At 45.6% G+C, this 20,219-nt stretch overlaps 1 protein-coding gene across 3 annotated transcripts in view; it reads right to left on the bottom strand.

Annotated features, from left to right (window-relative positions):
* Positions 1-20,219, bottom strand: part of LOC140190522 (1-phosphatidylinositol 4,5-bisphosphate phosphodiesterase delta-4-like) — a 42,233-nt gene that overhangs the window by 13,978 nt on the left and 8,036 nt on the right. Inside the window, exons 2-4 of one of the 3 annotated variants that reach the window (XM_072247172.1) lie at positions 18,890-19,054; positions 17,137-17,345; positions 3,585-3,643 (exon numbers count right to left, since the gene is read on the bottom strand). In XM_072247172.1, the coding sequence (XP_072103273.1) occupies positions 3,585-3,643; positions 17,137-17,345; positions 18,890-19,054 (433 nt within the window). Of the gene's footprint in view, positions 1-3,584; positions 3,782-17,136; positions 17,346-18,889; positions 19,055-20,219 lie in introns of all 3 variants that reach the window. The other 2 variants (XM_072247171.1, XM_072247173.1) reach the window with 2 other exon arrangements.

Below are 20,219 nucleotides of genomic sequence, written 5' to 3' on the forward strand. Positions count from 1 at the left end.
TGCCCTTTGTGTGGGGCCACAAATCACACAGGATATCTAACAGTCACCTACACAAACCTCTTAAGAAGGGCGGTCTTGGTCTGCCAAATTTCAAACATTACTACTGGGCAGCTAACTCCAGGGCTCTTACATACTGGAAATGTGCAGGTGCTGAGACCCAAGAAAAACCTTTATGGCCAGAGCTGGAAGCCTCTGTTGTTAAATATTCTTCACTTCACGCTCTCCTGCTTTCCACTTATGCTTCAACAGACAAGCTAATCCAACAAAACTTTACCTTAAAGAATTCTTTACGAATATTAAATCAGATAAAAGTGGTTTACCAAACTCCCGGTGTTTCCACACACGCTCCCATTTGTCAAAATCATTCATTCAAGCCTGGATAATTAGACAGGGTGTTTGCAGTCTGGAGAGAGAGGGGTATCAAAACTTTCTTAGATCTGTACATCGATGGCCAGTTTGCATCATTCACACAATTAAGCACTAAGCTTAACTTTCCAAATTCACATTTTTTTTGCTATCTCCGAGTCAGACACTATGTTAAGGAAAAGTGCCCACACTTTGAGCCTACTTCCACCACCCATCCCTTTCTTGAAAACCTCTTGCTCCCTCCAGACTCCAAACAGTTAGCATCAAAATTTGTGAGTTGCTTTACTCCTTAGGTTTCTACAAATTTTATTAGGGAAGCCTGGGCCAGGGACTTGAACTCAGAGATATCAGCGGAACTTTGGGAGGAGGCAATGTCCCGGGTTCACTGTGGTTCTATTAATTCACGCTACAGGTTAATCCAGTACAATGTGATGCATAGATTGCATTATTCAAAAACAAAACTGAATCGCATCTTCCCATCTGTGTCCCCTGAATGCGATAAGTGCCACTCTGCTGAGGGCTCACTAGCACATCTTTTCTGGTTTTGCCCTACGTTATACAACTTTTGGACTGCAATTTTTGAGTGGCTGTCAAAAGTCTGTTCGAGAGACATTCAGCCCAATCACGAGCTCGCCATCTTTGGATGCTCTGCAGAGGCTCTTGAGTTGCTGCACGACATGCAGATTACTCTACATCTCGGAATGGTGGTGGCTAAGAAACTTATTCTTCTGACCTGGAAGTCTAATACTCCACCCACCTTCGCACACTGGCTCAGGCAGATGTTGTCTATTATACAAATGGAAAGACTGCGTCTGCACAAACCCAGTACACAGAATACATTTGAGAGAATATGGAGACCCTTACTGGCTCATGTCATATTACCTCACATACATCGTGACCTTGACCCGTCTAGTCTCATGAGCGGGTGTGGTGCCTAACCGGATTCTTTATTCATTTTACTTTACATTGCTTCCGTGATGTCACTATTGTGTTAACTCTTTCTCTGAAAGTTTATTTAGGTAATCTTGGAAATAGTCTGGCAGCCTTTTTGTTTTGTGTTTTTTTTCAGTCTTGGTTTGTTTTGTCTGTGCTCCACTTGGAGCTGTATTTCCTTTGTATTGTTTTGAATGTCTTTAATTTATTTTGTCTTTGTAAAACTGAAAATTGTAAATAAAGTATTTAAAAAAAAGAAAATCCAAATGCACAACCATCAACTGATTTTCCTTTGTCAAACCTGCTTGTTGCTTCTTCAAAGAATTCCAGCAGTTTTGTCAGGCAAGATTTTCCCTTGTGGAAACCATGCTGACTACGGCCTCTTTTATCATGTGTCGCCAAGTGACCTGAAACCACATCCCCAACAGTCAACTCCAACATCTTCACAACCTCTGAGGTCAGACTAAATGGCCTATAACTTCCTTACTTCTTCCTTTCTCCATTCTTGAAGAGTTGAGTGATGTTTACAAATTTCCAGTCTTCTGGAAAATCTTAAAAGCATTAGAATCTGCATCTTCACTTCGCCTCATGGTGGTGTAGCAGTTCATGCAATCACTTTGCAGCATCAGCTCTAAGGTCAGAGTTCAATTTTTGCTGCTGTTTGTCAGGAGTTAACGTGTAGAAGGGCCTGTTTCTGTGGTGCATGTTGCTAGGAACACGGTGTGTAATCAAAGGCTTCTGCAAATTCATACAGATGTACAGTGGAGAATTTTCCAGCTTGTTCCATTGCTGTCTGCTATGGAGCAGCCATTACCCAGGATCAGAAAAAACTGCAGAAAGTTGTAAACTCAGCCAGCTCTGTCACAGGCACTAGCCTCCCCAGCATCGAGTACATCTTCGGGTGAAAAATCGGTGACAGTCTCCTCGTTAACCAGTTGTCAAACCCTCACCGTCAGTTCCAAACACACCTTCCAACTGAAAGGAAAACCGAATCTACAACAGTAGGTCTGCATGGAGCAGTGTCAGCTTACTGTAAAGGCAGAATTATTTATAACTTCCATGACGTCCTTGAGGCCTCCATTTGTATTTCACATTTAAATGTGTCCTAAATGTCGCTAATGTACCTGCCTCTACTCAACCACACAACCCCTGGAAGGGGTTCTGACATGCTCCCCACTCCCCAAATATACATTCCTCCAGTCATCTGAGAGTTCTGTCCATCACATTTATGCACTGGGAAAAGTCTCAGGTTGTGGACTCTGTCTGTGCCTCTTATCAGGGGTCTCAGAACAGATCACTGTGGAACATCACTGGTCACCGACTTACAGGCAGTTTACGATCCAACGACAACCAGCCTCTGCATTCTTTGAGCAATTCAACTGAGAATCCATAAAGCCAAGTTTCCCTGGATCCCACGCCTCCTGACTTTCTGAGTTGACCATGGGGAATCTTATCAAACCTTACTGAACTCCATAAAGACTTAGCAATGGCACAGAGTTATCGAGTCACACCACACAGAAACAGGCCCTTCGATCCAATGGTCCATGCTGACCAAGACTGCAATCTAATCTACTCCCATTTGTCATCATTTGATCCATATCTCCCTTAAACTTTCCTGTCTGTGTAGCTGTACGAGTGCTTAATGTACTGTACTTACTTTAAACGCTTCCTTTGTCAGCTCATTCCTTATACAGACCACTCTCCAGTTGAAAATTATGCCCTTTGTATATATATTAAATCACCTTAAACGTATGTCCTTGAGATCTTGATTTCCCAACCTTCAAGAAAAGACTGTGTGCATTTACTGTAACTATGCTTCTCATGATTTTATACACCTCTCCAGGATCACCCTTCAGTTTCCTGTGTTCTAAGGAAAGAAGTCCCAGCTTGTCCAACCTATAACTCAGACGTTTGAGTCCTGAGAACATCTGTGTAAATCTCCTCTGCGTTCTGTGCAACTTAATTTCATTATTTCCGCAGCAGGGTGACCAAGATTGGTGACCACAATAGCCCATGTGCAAACTCAGCAAGGGTGAAACATAACGTTACAACCTTTGTACTGAGTGAGTTACTGATGAATACCAGCAGGCCAAATGCCACCTGTCTACCCCTGACTTCATTTTGGGACCAGTAACAGCTTCTTCCCCAGTACTGAGAGACTTCTGAACACTCTGCTACCACACAGTGCACGCTATTTATGACAGCGTCAGCAGCATTATGCTGCTGTATGTTTAACAATATATTGTATATGCACTTTATGTCATCTGCAGAATTGGCACCAGTACCTGACGTAGGCCTTGACTCTGTTGGGACCCTCCAGCTGATATCTGATCATGTAGCAGTTCTGAGAAAAAGAAATGTGGTTTTGATTCAGTGGCTTCGTCATGACTGGGTAAACCTTGTTGTGTTCTTGGTTGAAAATGTTCCCTCCCGGTGACATCAGGATGAAGGGAAGGACATCCTCGGTCATGACGAAATCACGCTTCACAAACAACATAAACAGTATTTATTCACACAGTATTTAAGATGATGGTTTCTTTAGATTAGTTTTATCTTTCACAAGGATATCGAAATACAGAAATATGCGGTGAAATGTGTTATTTTCAGTCGATGACCAGCATTATCCGAGAATGTGCCGAGGGCAGCCCACAAGTTTCGCCATGCTTCTGGCATGAACATAGCATGATCACAACTCACTAACCCTAACCCACCTGTGTTTGGAATGTGGGAGGAAACCAGAGCACCCGGAGGAAATGTACGCAGTCACAGGGAGATGGTACAGATTCCTTACAGAAAACGGTGGGATTTGAACCCCGATGGGTGATCGCTGGTGCTGATTGCTACCGTGACTGCTTATTTATGATAAGGTCGTGATAAGAATGGGTTGAAATCTTTATGACTGACCTTCAGTCTACAGGATTTGAGGGGATTAAAAGTGTTTTCCAGTTGATATAGGAAGAGAATTCAGTCATTTGGTCCATCAAATCTGCTACAATCTTCAATCATGGCTGATTTATTATTCCCTCTCAACTCCATTCTCCCTCCTTCTCCCTGTAATCTTTGTATTTTGGATATTCTTGTACCTCTGGCCCTGCTAAATACCAACACCCTGTTTTGTGTGCAATTCTGATTGCCCCGTTACAGGGAGGATGTGGAGGCTTTAGGGAGTGGCTGAGGTTTAAGCCGGAGAATTCCAGGTGTTTGGTATTAAAGAAAGGTAGACTCATGGAAAAGTTCCATTTCTCCTTGGATAGTATTGCTATCCCATTCACCTCTGAAAAACCAGACAAGAGTCTCTGACTGCAGCCTTAGAGATGCAGCTGCCATCCAAACTCAAACACTGGGATACAATCCCATCCAAACCCAGACAGTGGGATAGGGTCCCATCCAAACCCAAACAGTGGGATACAGTCCCATCCAAACCCAAACAGTGAGATACATAGAACATACAACATAGAATAATACAGCACAGTACAGGCCCTTCGGCCCACAATGTTGTGCCGACCCTCAAACCCTGCCTCCCATATAAGCCTCCACTTTAAATTCCTCCATATACCTGTCTAGTAGTCTCTTAAACTTCACTAGTGTATCTGCCCCCACCACTGACTCAGGCAGTGCATTCCACGCACCAACCACTCTCTGAGTAAAAAACCTTCCTCTAAAATCCCCCTTGAACTTCCCACCCCTTACCTTAAAGCCATGAGCAGTGGTGCCCTGGGGAAGAGGCGCTGGCTATCCACTCTATCTAGTCCTCTTATTATCTTGTACACCTCTATCATGTCTCCTCTCATCCTCCTTCTCTCCAAAGAGTAAAGCCCTAGCTCCCTTAATCTCTGATCATAATGCATACTCTGTAAACCAGGCAGCATCCTGGTAAATCTCCTCTGGACCCTTTCCAACGCTTCCACATCCTTCCTATAGTGAGGTGACCAGAACAGGACACAGTACTCCAAGTGTGGCCTAACCAGAGTTTTATAGAGCTGCATCATGACATCACGACTCTTAAACTCTATCCCTAGACTTATGAAAGCTAACACCCCAAAAGCTTTCTTTGCCACCCTATCTTCCTGTGAGGGAACTTTCAGGGATCTGTGGACATGTACCCCGAGATCCCTCTGCTCCTCCACACTACCAAGTATCCTGCCATTTACTTTGTACTCTGCCTTGGAGTTTGTCCTTCCAAAGTGTACCACCTCACACTTCTCCGGGTTGAACTCCATCTGCCACTTCCCAGTCCACTTCTGCATCCTATCAATGTCTCTCTGCAATCTTTCACAATCCTCTACACTATCTACAACACCACCAACCTTTGTGTCATCTGCAAACTTCTACCCCGACATACAGGTCGTTAATAAAAATCAGGAAAAGTAGAGGTCCCAGAACAGATCCTTGTGGGACACCATTAGTCACAATCCTCCAATCTGAATGTACTCCCTCCACCACCACCCTCTGCCTTCTGCAGGCAAGCCAATTCTGAATCCACCTGGCCAAACTTCCCTAGATCCCATGCCTTCTAACTTTCTGAATAAATCTACAGTGTAGAACCTTGTCAAATGCCTTACTAAAATCCATATAGATCACATCCACTGCACTACCCTCATCTATATGCCTGGTCACCTCCTCAAAGAACTCTATCAGGGTTGTTAGACACGATTTGCCCTTCAGAAAGCCATGCTGACTGTCCCTGATCAGACCATGATTCTCCAAATGCCCATACATTCTATCTCTAAAAATCTTTTCCAACAGTTTTCCCACCACAGACGTAAGGCTCACTGGTCTATAATTTCCAGGACTATCCCCACTACCTTTTTTGAACAAGGGGACAACATTCGCCTCCCTCCAATCATCCGGTACCATTCCCGTGGACAACGAGGACATAAAGATCCTAGCCAGAGGCTCGGCAACCTCTTCCCTCGCTACTTGGAGCTGCCTGGGGAATATTCCGTCAGGGCCCGGGGACTTATCCGTCCTAATGTATTTTAACAACTCCAACACCTCCTCTCCCTTAATACCAACATGCTCCAGAGCATCAACCTCACTCATATTGTCCTCACCATCATCGAGTTCCCTCTCATTGGTGAATAATGAAGAGAAGTATTCATTGAGGACCTCGCTCACTTCCACAGCCTCCAGGCACATCATCCCACTTTTATCTCTAATCGTTCCTACCTTCGCTCCTGTCATCTTTTTCTTCTGCACATAATTGAAGAATGCCTTGGGGTTTTCCTTTACCCTAGTCGCCAAGGCCTTCTCATGCCCCCTTCTTGCTCTTATCAGCCCCTACTTAAGCTCCTTTCTTGCTTCCCTATATTCCTCAATAGACCCATCTGATCTTTGCTTCATAAACCTCATGTATGCTGCCTTCTTCCACCTGACTAGATTTTCCACCTTACTTGTCATCCATGGTTCCTTCACCCTACTATTCTTTATCCTTCTCACCGGAACAAATTTATCCCTAACATACTGCAAGAGATCTCTAAACATCGACCATATGTCCATAGTTCATTTCCCTGCAAAAACATCATCCCAGTTCACATCCGCAAGTTCTGGCCTTATAATTTGCCCTTCCCCAATTAAAAATTTTCCTGTCCTCCCTGATGTGAAAAAGACTAAGGAGCTGGTGGTAGACCTGAGGAGAGCTAAGGTACCAGTGACTCCTGTTTCCATCCAGGGGGTCAGTGTGGACATGGTGGAGCATTACAAATACCTGGGGATACAAATTGACAATAAACTGGACTGGTCTAAGAACACGAGGCTGTCTACAAGAAGGGTCAGAGCTGTCTCTATTTCCTAAGAAGACAGGTCCTTTAACATCTGCCAGACAATGCTGAGGATGTTCTATGAGTCAGTGCTATCATGTTTACTGTTGTGTGCTGGGGCAGCAAGCTGAGAGTAGCAGACACCAACAGAATCAACAAACTCATTCGTAAGGCCAGTGATGTTGTTGGGAGGGAACTGGACACTCTCATGCTGGTGTCTGAAAAGAGGATGCTGTCTAAGTTGCATGCCATCTTGGTTAATGTCTCCCATCCACTACATAATGTACTGGGTGGGCACAGGAGTACATTCAGCCAGAGACTCATTCCTCCGAGATGCAGCACAGAGCGTTATAGGAAGTCATTCCTGCCCATGACCATCAAACTTTACAACTCCTCCCTTGGAGGGTCAGACACCCTGAGCCGATAGGCTGGTCCTGGACTTATTTCATAATTTACATATTACTATTTAACTTCTTTATTACTATTTCTCTATTACTATTCTATTACTATTTATTATTTCCATGACTATTACTATTTACTAATAGAAGTATTACTATTACTATTTCTATTACTATTTATTATTTATGGTGCAACTGTAATGAAAACCAATTTCCCCTGGGATCAATAAAGTATGACTATGACTATGACTATGACTATGATTCTATCCTTTTCCATGATAATGCTAAAGGCCAGGGAGCAGTGGTCACTGTCCCCCAGATGGTCACCCACTGAGAGATCTGTGACCTGACCCGGTTCATTACCTAATACTAGATCTAGTATGGCATTCCCCCTGGCCGGCCTGTCCACATACTGTGACAGGAATCCGTCCTGGACCCACTTAACAAACTCTGCCCCATCTAAACCCTTGGAACTAATCAGGTGCCAATCAATATTAGGGAAGTTAAAATCACCCATGATAACAACCCTGTTATTTTTGCTCTTTTCCAAAATCTGCCTCCCAATCTGCTCCTCTGTATCTCTGCTGCTACCAGGGGGTCTATGGAATACCCCCAATAGAGTAACTGCTCCCTTCCTGTTCCACCCATACTGACTCAAAAGAGGATCCTGCTACATTACCCACCCTTTCTGTAGCTGTAATAGTATCCTTGACCTGTAATGCCACCCCTCCTCCCCTTTTTCCGCCCTCTCTATCCCTTTTAAAGCACTGAAATCCAGGAATATTGAGAATCCATTCCTGCCCTGGTGCCAGCCAAGTCTCTGTAATGGCCACTACATCATAATTCCATGTATGTATCCAAGCTCTCAGTTCATCACCTTTATTCCTGATGCTTCTTGCACTGAGGTACACATATTTCAGCTCTTCTACCTTAGTGTCTTTACACCGTTTATTCTGCTTCTCTTTCCTCAAAGCCTCTCTATATGTTAGATCTGGCTTTACTCCATGCACTTCTTTCACTGCTCTATCGCTCCAGGTCCCATCCCCCTTTCAAATTATTTTAAACCCTCCCGAACCATGCCAGCAAACCTACCTGCAAGGATATTGTTCCCCCTCGAGTTCAGGTGCAACCCATCCAATCTGTGCAGGTCCCACCTTCCCTGGAAGAGATCCCAATGATCCGAAAATCTAAAACCCTGCTCCCTGCACCAACACCTCAGCCACGCATTCAATTGCCATCTCCTCCAATTCTTACCATCACTGTCACGTAGCACTGGCAGCAATCCTGAGAATGCCACCCTTGATCTCCTGTTCTTCAGCCTTCTGCCTAGTTCCCGAAACTCACACTTCAGGACCTCATCCCTCTTCCTGCCTATGTCGTTGGTCCCTACATGTATCACGACTTCTGGTTGCTTTTCCTCTCGTACCAGGATGTCGTGCACCCGGTCAGAGACATCCTGGACCCTGGCACCCGGGAGGCAACAAACCATGCGGGTGTCCTTCTCACATCCACAAAATCTCCTGTCTGCTCCCCTGACTATAGAGTCTCCAATGACGACAGCTCTCCTCTTCTCCGTCCCACCCTTCTGCACCACCACGTCAGTCTCAGTGCCAGAGGCCCTGCCACCGTGCCTCATACCTGTTCGGTCGTCCCCGCCAACAGTATCCAGGACGGTAAACTTATTATTCAAGGGAATGGCTACAGGGGTGCCCTGCACTACCTGTCTGCTCACCTTCACTTTCCCCCCTCTGACTGTCACCCAATGAACTGCTTCCGACCGCCTAGGTGTGACTACCTCCCTGTAGCCATTCGGTCCCATCCACATCCAAACAGTGGGATAGAACATAGAATATAGAACATAGAATAGTACAGCACAGTACAGGCCCTTCAGCCCACAATGTTGTGTCGACCCTCAAACCCTGCCTCCCATATAAGCCCCCACTTTAAATTCCTCCATATACCTGTGTAGTAGTCTCTTAAACTTCACTAGTGTATCTGCCTCTACCACTGACTCAGGCAGTGCATTCCACGCACCAACCACTCTCTGAGTAAAAAACCTTCCTCTAATATCCCCCTTGAACTTCCCACCCCTTACATTAAAGCCATGTCCTCTTGTATTGAGCGGTGGTGCCCTGGGGAAGAGGCGCTGGCTATCCACTCTATCTATTCCTCTTATTATCTTGTACACCTCTATCATGTCTTCTCTCATCCTCCTTCTCTCCAAAGAGTAAAGCCCTATCTCCCTTAATATCTGATCATAATGCATACTTTCTAAACAAGGCAACATCCTGGTAAATCTCTACTGTACCCTTTCCAACGCTTCCACATCCTTCCTATAGTGAGGTGACCAGAACAGGGCACAGTACTCCAAGTGTGGCCTAACCAGAGTTTTATAGACTTGCATCATTACATCGTGACTCTTAGATTCTATCCCTCGACTTATGAAAGCTAACACCCCATAAGCTTTCTTAACTACCCTATCCACCTGTGAGGCAACTTTCAGGGATCTGCGGACATGTACCCCGAGATCCCTCTGCTCCTCCACACTACCAAGTATCCTGCCATTTACTTTGTACTCTGCCTTGGAGTTTATCCTTCCAAAGTGTACCACCTCACATATCTCTGAGTTGAACTCCATCTGCCACTTCCCAGTCCACTTCTGCATCCTATCAATGTCTCTCTGCAATCTTTCACAATCCTCTACACTATCTACAACACCACCAACCTTTGTGTCATCTGCAAACTTCTACCCCGACATACAGGTCGTTAATAAAAATCAGGAAAAGTAGAGGTCCCAGAACAGATCCTTGTGGGACACCATTAGTCACAATCCTCCAATCTGAATGTACTCCCTCCACCACCACCCTCTGCCTTCTGCAGGCAAGCCAATTCTGAATCCACCTGGCCAAACTTCCCTAGATCCCATGCCTTCTAACTTTCTGAATAAATCTACAGTGTAGAACCTTGTCAAATGCCTTACTAAAATCCATATAGATCACATCCACTGCACTACCCTCATCTATATGCCTGGTCACCTCCTCAAAGAACTCTATCAGGGTTGTTAGACACGATTTGCCCTTCAGAAAGCCATGCTGACTGTCCCTGATCAGACCATGATTCTCCAAATGCCCATACATTCTATCTCTAAAAATCTTTTCCAACAGTTTTCCCACCACAGACGTAAGGCTCACTGGTCTATAATTTCCAGGACTATCCCCACTACCTTTTTTGAACAAGGGGACAACATTCGCCTCCCTCCAATCATCCGGTACCATTCCCGTGGACAACGAGGACATAAAGATCCTAGCCAGAGGCTCGGCAACCTCTTCCCTCGCTACTTGGAGCTGCCTGGGGAATATTCCGTCAGGGCCCGGGGACTTATCCGTCCTAATGTATTTTAACAACTCCAACACCTCCTCTCCCTTAATACCAACATGCTCCAGAGCATCAACCTCACTCATATTGTCCTCACCATCATCGAGTTCCCTCTCATTGGTGAATAATGAAGAGAAGTATTCATTGAGGACCTCGCTCACTTCCACAGCCTCCAGGCACATCATCCCACTTTTATCTCTAATCGTTCCTACCTTCGCTCCTGTCATCTTTTTCTTCTGCACATAATTGAAGAATGCCTTGGGGTTTTCCTTTACCCTAGTCGCCAAGGCCTTCTCATGCCCCCTTCTTGCTCTTATCAGCCCCTACTTAAGCTCCTTTCTTGCTTCCCTATATTCCTCAATAGACCCATCTGATCTTTGCTTCATAAACCTCATGTATGCTGCCTTCTTCCACCTGACTAGATTTTCCACCTTACTTGTCATCCATGGTTCCTTCACCCTACTATTCTTTATCCTTCTCACCGGAACAAATTTATCCCTAACATACTGCAAGAGATCTCTAAACATCGACCATATGTCCATAGTTCATTTCCCTGCAAAAACATCATCCCAGTTCACATCCGCAAGTTCTGGCCTTATAATTTGCCCTTCCCCAATTAAAAATTTTCCTGTCCTCCCTGATGTGAAAAAGACTAAGGAGCTGGTGGTAGACCTGAGGAGAGCTAAGGTACCAGTGACTCCTGTTTCCATCCAGGGGGTCAGTGTGGACATGGTGGAGCATTACAAATACCTGGGGATACAAATTGACAATAAACTGGACTGGTCTAAGAACACGAGGCTGTCTACAAGAAGGGTCAGAGCTGTCTCTATTTCCTAAGAAGACAGGTCCTTTAACATCTGCCAGACAATGCTGAGGATGTTCTATGAGTCAGTGCTATCATGTTTACTGTTGTGTGCTGGGGCAGCAAGCTGAGAGTAGCAGACACCAACAGAATCAACAAACTCATTCGTAAGGCCAGTGATGTTGTTGGGAGGGAACTGGACACTCTCATGCTGGTGTCTGAAAAGAGGATGCTGTCTAAGTTGCATGCCATCTTGGTTAATGTCTCCCATCCACTACATAATGTACTGGGTGGGCACAGGAGTACATTCAGCCAGAGACTCATTCCTCCGAGATGCAGCACAGAGCGTTATAGGAAGTCATTCCTGCCCATGACCATCAAACTTTACAACTCCTCCCTTGGAGGGTCAGACACCCTGAGCCGATAGGCTGGTCCTGGACTTATTTCATAATTTACATATTACTATTTAACTTCTTTATTACTATTTCTCTATTACTATTCTATTACTATTTATTATTTCCATGACTATTACTATTTACTAATAGAAGTATTACTATTACTATTTCTATTACTATTTATTATTTATGGTGCAACTGTAATGAAAACCAATTTCCCCTGGGATCAATAAAGTATGACTATGACTATGACTATGACTATGATTCTATCCTTTTCCATGATAATGCTAAAGGCCAGGGAGCAGTGGTCACTGTCCCCCAGATGGTCACCCACTGAGAGATCTGTGACCTGACCCGGTTCATTACCTAATACTAGATCTAGTATGGCATTCCCCCTGGCCGGCCTGTCCACATACTGTGACAGGAATCCGTCCTGGACCCACTTAACAAACTCTGCCCCATCTAAACCCTTGGAACTAATCAGGTGCCAATCAATATTAGGGAAGTTAAAATCACCCATGATAACAACCCTGTTATTTTTGCTCTTTTCCAAAATCTGCCTCCCAATCTGCTCCTCTGTATCTCTGCTGCTACCAGGGGGTCTATGGAATACCCCCAATAGAGTAACTGCTCCCTTCCTGTTCCACCCATACTGACTCAAAAGAGGATCCTGCTACATTACCCACCCTTTCTGTAGCTGTAATAGTATCCTTGACCTGTAATGCCACCCCTCCTCCCCTTTTTCCGCCCTCTCTATCCCTTTTAAAGCACTGAAATCCAGGAATATTGAGAATCCATTCCTGCCCTGGTGCCAGCCAAGTCTCTGTAATGGCCACTACATCATAATTCCATGTATGTATCCAAGCTCTCAGTTCATCACCTTTATTCCTGATGCTTCTTGCACTGAGGTACACATATTTCAGCTCTTCTACCTTAGTGTCTTTACACCGTTTATTCTGCTTCTCTTTCCTCAAAGCCTCTCTATATGTTAGATCTGGCTTTACTCCATGCACTTCTTTCACTGCTCTATCGCTCCAGGTCCCATCCCCCTTTCAAATTATTTTAAACCCTCCCGAACCATGCCAGCAAACCTACCTGCAAGGATATTGTTCCCCCTCGAGTTCAGGTGCAACCCATCCAATCTGTGCAGGTCCCACCTTCCCTGGAAGAGATCCCAATGATCCGAAAATCTAAAACCCTGCTCCCTGCACCAACACCTCAGCCACGCATTCAATTGCCATCTCCTCCAATTCTTACCATCACTGTCACGTAGCACTGGCAGCAATCCTGAGAATGCCACCCTTGATCTCCTGTTCTTCAGCCTTCTGCCTAGTTCCCGAAACTCACACTTCAGGACCTCATCCCTCTTCCTGCCTATGTCGTTGGTCCCTACATGTATCACGACTTCTGGTTGCTTTTCCTCTCGTACCAGGATGTCGTGCACCCGGTCAGAGACATCCTGGACCCTGGCACCCGGGAGGCAACAAACCATGCGGGTGTCCTTCTCACATCCACAAAATCTCCTGTCTGCTCCCCTGACTATAGAGTCTCCAATGACGACAGCTCTCCTCTTCTCCGTCCCACCCTTCTGCACCACCACGTCAGTCTCAGTGCCAGAGGCCCTGCCACCGTGCCTCATACCTGTTCGGTCGTCCCCGCCAACAGTATCCAGGACGGTAAACTTATTATTCAAGGGAATGGCTACAGGGGTGCCCTGCACTACCTGTCTGCTCACCTTCACTTTCCCCCCTCTGACTGTCACCCAATGAACTGCTTCCGACCGCCTAGGTGTGACTACCTCCCTGTAGCCATTCGGTCCCATCCACATCCAAACAGTGGGATAGAACATAGAATATAGAACATAGAATAGTACAGCACAGTACAGGCCCTTCAGCCCACAATGTTGTGTCGACCCTCAAACCCTGCCTCCCATATAAGCCCCCACTTTAAATTCCTCCATATACCTGTGTAGTAGTCTCTTAAACTTCACTAGTGTATCTGCCTCTACCACTGACTCAGGCAGTGCATTCCACGCACCAACCACTCTCTGAGTAAAAAACCTTCCTCTAATATCCCCCTTGAACTTCCCACCCCTTACATTAAAGCCATGTCCTCTTGTATTGAGCGGTGGTGCCCTGGGGAAGAGGCGCTGGCTATCCACTCTATCTATTCCTCTTATTATCTTGTACACCTCTATCATGTCTTCTCTCATCCTCCTTCTCTCCAAAGAGTAAAGCCCTATCTCCCTTAATATCTGATCATAATGCATACTTTCTAAACAAGGCAACATCCTGGTAAATCTCTACTGTACCCTTTCCAACGCTTCCACATCCTTCCTATAGTGAGGTGACCAGAACAGGGCACAGTACTCCAAGTGTGGCCTAACCAGAGTTTTATAGACTTGCATCATTACATCGTGACTCTTAGATTCTATCCCTCGACTTATGAAAGCTAACACCCCATAAGCTTTCTTAACTACCCTATCCACCTGTGAGGCAACTTTCAGGGATCTGCGGACATGTACCCCGAGATCCCTCTGCTCCTCCACACTACCAAGTATCCTGCCATTTACTTTGTACTCTGCCTTGGAGTTTATCCTTCCAAAGTGTACCACCTCACATATCTCTGAGTTGAACTCCATCTGCCACTTCTCAGCCCACTCCTGCATCCTAACAATGTCTCTTGTAATCTTTGACAATCCTCTACACTATCTACAACACCACCAAGCTTTGTGTCATCCGCAAACTTGCCAACCCACCCTTCTACCCCCACATCCAGGTCGTTAATAAAAATCACGAAAAGTAGAGGTCCCAGAACAGATCCTTGTGGGACACCACTAGTCACAATCCTCCAATCTGAATGTACTCCCTCCACCACCACCCTCTGCCTTCTGCAGGCAAGCCAATTCTGAATCCACCTGGCCAAACTTCCCTGATCCCATGCCTTCCAACTTTCTGAATAAGCCTACCGTGTGGAACCTTGTCAAATGCCTTAGTAAAATCCATATAGATCACATCCACTGCACTGCCCTCATCTATATGACTATTGACCTCCTCAAAGAACTCTATCAGGCTTGTTAGACACGATCTGCCCTTCACAAAGCCATGCTGACTGTCCCTGATCAGACCATGATTCTCTAAATGCCCATAGATCCTATCTCTAAGAATCTTTTCCAACAACTTTCCCACCACAGACGTAAGACTCACTGGTCTATAATTACCCGGACTATCCCTACTACCTTTTTTGAACAAGGGGACAACATTCGCCTCCCTCCAATCCTCCGGTACCATTCCCGTGGACAACGAGGACATAAAGATCCTAGCAAGAGGCTCAGCAATCTCTTCTCTCGACTCGTGGAGCAGCCTGGGGAACATTCCGTCAGACCCCGGGGACTTATCTGTCCTAATGTATTTTAACAACTCCAACACCTCCTCTCCCTTAATATCAACATGCTCCAGAACATCAACCTCACTCATATTGTCCTCACCATCATCTAGTTCCCTCTCATTGATGAATACCGAAGAGAAGTATTCATTGAGGACCTCGCTCACTTCCACAGCCTCCAGGCACATCTTCCCACCTTTATCTCTAATCGGTCCTACTTTGACTCCTGTCATCCTTTTTTTCTTCACATAATTGAAGAATGCCTTGTGGTTTTCCTTTACCCTAGTCGCCAAGGCCTTCTCATGCCCCCTTCTTGCTCTTCTCAACCCCTTCTTAAGCTCCTTTCTTGCTTCCCTATATTCCTCAATATACCCATCTGATCCTTGCTTCCTAAACCTCATGTATGCTGCCTTCTTCCACCTGACTAGATTTTCCACCTCACTTGTCACCCATGGTTCCTTCACCCTACCATTCTTTATCTTCCTCACCGGGACAAATTTATCCCTAACATCCCACAAGAGATCTCTAAGCATCGACCACATGTCCATAGTACATTTCCCTGCAAAACATCATCGCAATTCACACCCACAAGTTCTAGCCTTTTTCCTGTGCTCTCTGATTCTATCCTTTTCCATGATAATTATAAAGGCCAGGGAGCGGTGGTCACTGTCCCCCAGATGCTCACCAACTGAGAGATCTGTGACCTGACCCAGTTCATTACCTAGTACTAGATCTAGTATGGCATTCCCCCGGTCGGCCTGTCCACATACTGTGACAGGAATCCGTCCTGGACACACTTAACAAACTCTGCCGCAACTAAACCCTTGGAACTAATCAGGTGCCAATCAATATTAGGGAAGTTAAAGTCACCCATGATAACAACCCTGTTATTTTTGCTCTTTTCCAAAATCTGCCTCCCAATCTGCTCCTCTGTATCTCTGCTGCTACCAGGGGGCCTATAGAATACCCCCAATAGAGTAACTGCTCCCTTCCTGTTCCTGACTTCCACCTATATTGACTCAAAAGAGGATCCTGCTACATTACCCACCCTTTCTGTAGCTGTAATAGTATCCCTGACCAGTAATGCCACCCCTCCTCCCCTTTTTCCGCCCTCCCTATCCCTTTTAAAGCACTGAAATCCAGGAATATTGAGAATCCATTCCTGCCCTGGTGCCAGCCAAGTCTCTGTAATGGCCACTACATCATAATTCCATGTATGTATCCAAGCTCTCAGTTCATCACCTTTGTTCCTGATGCTTCTTGCATTGAGGTACACACATTTCAGCCCTTCTACCTTACTGTCTTTACACCGTTTATTCTGCTTCTCTTTCCTCAAAGCCTCTCTATATGTTAGATCTGGCTTTACTCCATGCACTTCTTTCACTGCTCTATCGCTCTGGGTCCCATCCCCCTTGCAAATTAGTTTAAACCCTCCCGAACCATGCTAGCAAACCTACCTGCAAGGGTAGTGCTCCCCCTCGAGTTCAGGTGCACCTTCCCCAGAAGAGATCCCAATGATCTAAAAATCTAAAACCCTGCCCCCTGCACCAACTCCTCAGCCATGCATTCAACTGCCACCTCTTCCAATTCTTACTATCACTGTCACGTAGCACTGGATATGGTCCCATCCAAACCCAAGCGGTGGGATACGGTCCCATCCAAACCCAAACAGTGGGATAGGGTCCCATCCAAACCCAAACAGTGGGATACAGTCCCATCCAAACCTTCTCTCTCCATTCCTTTCTGGTATAGTACTTCTTCAGATTATTAAGGCCATTAATCCAGTACTGAGCTTCCTTGGCACTGTTGGCCACCAGGTCCAAGTTCTTTTTCCTTCCTTTAAAGATGATGCTGAAGTTGTAATCACTGCGATTCTCCAAGGTCACCTCTGAATGGTGATCTGCCCTCACCTCCTCGATGTCATAAATCGAGACTGAAGGGGGTCGGGTGGGTCGGGGTGGGTTTGAGGTAGAACAGCAGCAGAGATCAGAATGAGATATTCAGATTCAGATTAATAAACACAAGAGATTCTGTAGTTGCTGGAAACATACAGTCTACTCAAAGACCACCCTCATCCCAGACATGCATGCATCTCCCCTCTCCCATCAAAATAAACAAGACTGAAAACACGAACCACCAGGCTCAAGGACAGCTTCTATCCCACGGACACAGTTCAGCTTGCCTTACTATAGGAAGCTTTGGAGAGGGAGCAGAGATTTACCCGGATGCTGCCTAGACCAGAGAGCATGTCTATGAAGACAGGTTGAGCAAACCATGGATGAAGTGAGTAAAGTTGATATTACCAAGAAGAAGGTACTTGGGAAACTGAAAGGTCTGAGGTAGGTAAGTTCATTGAACCAGGAGAGACGAAAGAGTCAGTGGATGTTATTTACTTGGATTTTCTTGAGTCATTTGACAAGGTGCTGAACATGAAGCTGTTTAAGAAGCTACGAGCCCACAAGCATAGACAGGAGATTGTCTGAGTAGTGTGAGATTGGGGAAAAAGGAGGCCTGTTCTGGTTGGCTGCCAGTGATCAGTGTTGTTCCACAGGGGACAGAATTGGAACTGTTCCTTTTCGCATTGAATGTCAATGATTTGGATGATGTAGCAGATGGTTTTGTGGCCAAGTTTGCAGACAATAATGCAAAGATAGGCAGAGGGGCTGGTAGAACTGAGGAAGCAGAGAGTCTGCAGAAAGAGTTAGACAGATGAGGAGAAGGGCAAAGAAGTGGCAGATGGAATATTGGGTAGGGACTGGTATGCTCATTCACTTTAGTTTAAGGAGTAAAGGCACAGGCTATTTTGTGAACAGGAAAAAAATGCAAAGTCCAATTTACTGTAGAGTGATCAAGAAAACAAAGTTTCACACTACATCTCGTTACGTGTGACAGTAAAAAAAATATTAAATAGTGAGAGGAAACTGAAGCTCCCAGGGCAAACACGTGCGTTCACAGGGAGAACGTGCAAACTCCACACAGACAGCACAGAGATCAATGGGCATCTCTCTCGCGTAGCAGTTACCAGGACGCTATTACAGCTCGGGGTGTCGGAGTTCAGATTTCAATTCTGACACTGTCTGTAATGGGTTTACACATACTCCCTGTGATCAAGTGGGTTCCCTCTGGGTGGTGCGCTTTCCTCCATGGTCCAAAGTCGTACCGGTTAGTTGGTGAATTAGTCATTGTAAATTGTCCAGTCATTGGGCTATTGTAAAATAGGTGGGTGTTGGGACGGAAAGGCCTGTTCTGTGCTGTATCTCAAAATAAAATAAAATAAATTGTATTTTCTTTATTCTGCTGCTTTTGTCCAGATCACAGCTTCCTTGGGGCAGCAAATCTACTGGTTTCAACATGATGTGGTACGATGAATCAAGATCTAATCACTGGCATTGTGGCCCCTTGGACAAATACGTTTCTCAACTTTCTTTAAGTGCACTTCCTATCCCACCATCCCTCCAAGTCTCGCACAACACTCACAGGTTTGGTTCCTGGCCCACTTGCAGATCTTTTCTGAGCTGTACCACACTGTCTGATAGTCCTTCTGCAGCTTGTACAAGCGGAATCTCATCCATGAGGGAGACCTGACCTTCAGCAGATGACTCCCTCTGCGCATGGCTCTAATACCTTCATCCACGATCAAGTCTTGTGAGGAAAACAGAGAGGACACATCAGTCAGAGAGTTGCTGGAAGGGAAGTGGAGGGTGTGAGGGTAATGAAGGGGCAGAGGGAGGGAGGGTGGAATGGGACGGGCAAGTGGAGAGTGAAGTAGGGGTAAACGGTTGGGAGTTAGGAAGCCAGGGAACAGGTGCCTAGGGCAGGGAAAGGATGTTAATGTGCAGGAAAGAGCATGAAATTACAAGAAATGAGAACGAACACTAAACCACAGTACGGGCCTTTCGGTGGAGAAGGTTATGCTAAAAGTTTAACTCACTCTAATAACTATTGAGATTTCACTCCCAGATGAACTAGAGGTACTATTATGATCTCCCACAGCCCCTGATGACCCATGATTTCAGTTTCTGAGACTGGCGTGAAAGCATCCTTCAGGAAGGTGAACCCAGGGAAATCAACCAGTCCAGACAGTGTACTTGGCCGAATACTAAAGACCTGTGCGGATCAGCTGGCTGGTATTTACTGTTATCTTTAACCTTTCTTTGTGTCAGTCTAAGGTACCCACCTGCTTCAAGAAGGGATGGGTCAAACTGGTGTCCAAGAAGAACGAGGTAACCTGATTCAATGATTATCATTCAGTAGACCATACTTCATCTGGTGTTGGAACATATCAACTCCTGCCTGAGGTGTGACTTGCATCCACTCCAGTCTGCCCACCATCACAACAGGTCACAGCAGTTGCTGTTTCATTGGCTCTTCACTCAGCCTGAAAACATCTGGACTGGGAAGATGCACACAGCAGGATGCTCTTCATTGACTAAAGCTCAGTGTTCAACACTATCATTGCATCAAAACTAATCAATAAATTCCAACACCTCCTTGTGCAAATGGGTCCACAATTTCCTCACTAATAGACCCCAGTCAGTTCAGAATGGCAACAGCATCCCTTCCACAATCGCCATCAGCACAGGTGCACCACGAGGCAGTGTGCTTCATCCCCTGCTTTACTCGCTTTATACTTATGACTGTGAGGCCAAGGATCGCTCCAATGCTGTATTCCAGTTTGCTGACAACACCGCTGTTGTTGTCTGAATCAAAGCTGGTGGGAAATCAATTTACAGGGAGATTGGAAATCTAGATGAATGGTGCCATAACAACAACTTCTCATTCAACGTCAGCAAAACCAAAGAGCTCT

This window comes from Mobula birostris, chromosome 30 (assembly GCF_030028105.1).
Source record: "Mobula birostris isolate sMobBir1 chromosome 30, sMobBir1.hap1, whole genome shotgun sequence".
Classification (NCBI taxonomy): Eukaryota; Metazoa; Chordata; class Chondrichthyes; order Myliobatiformes; family Myliobatidae; genus Mobula; species Mobula birostris.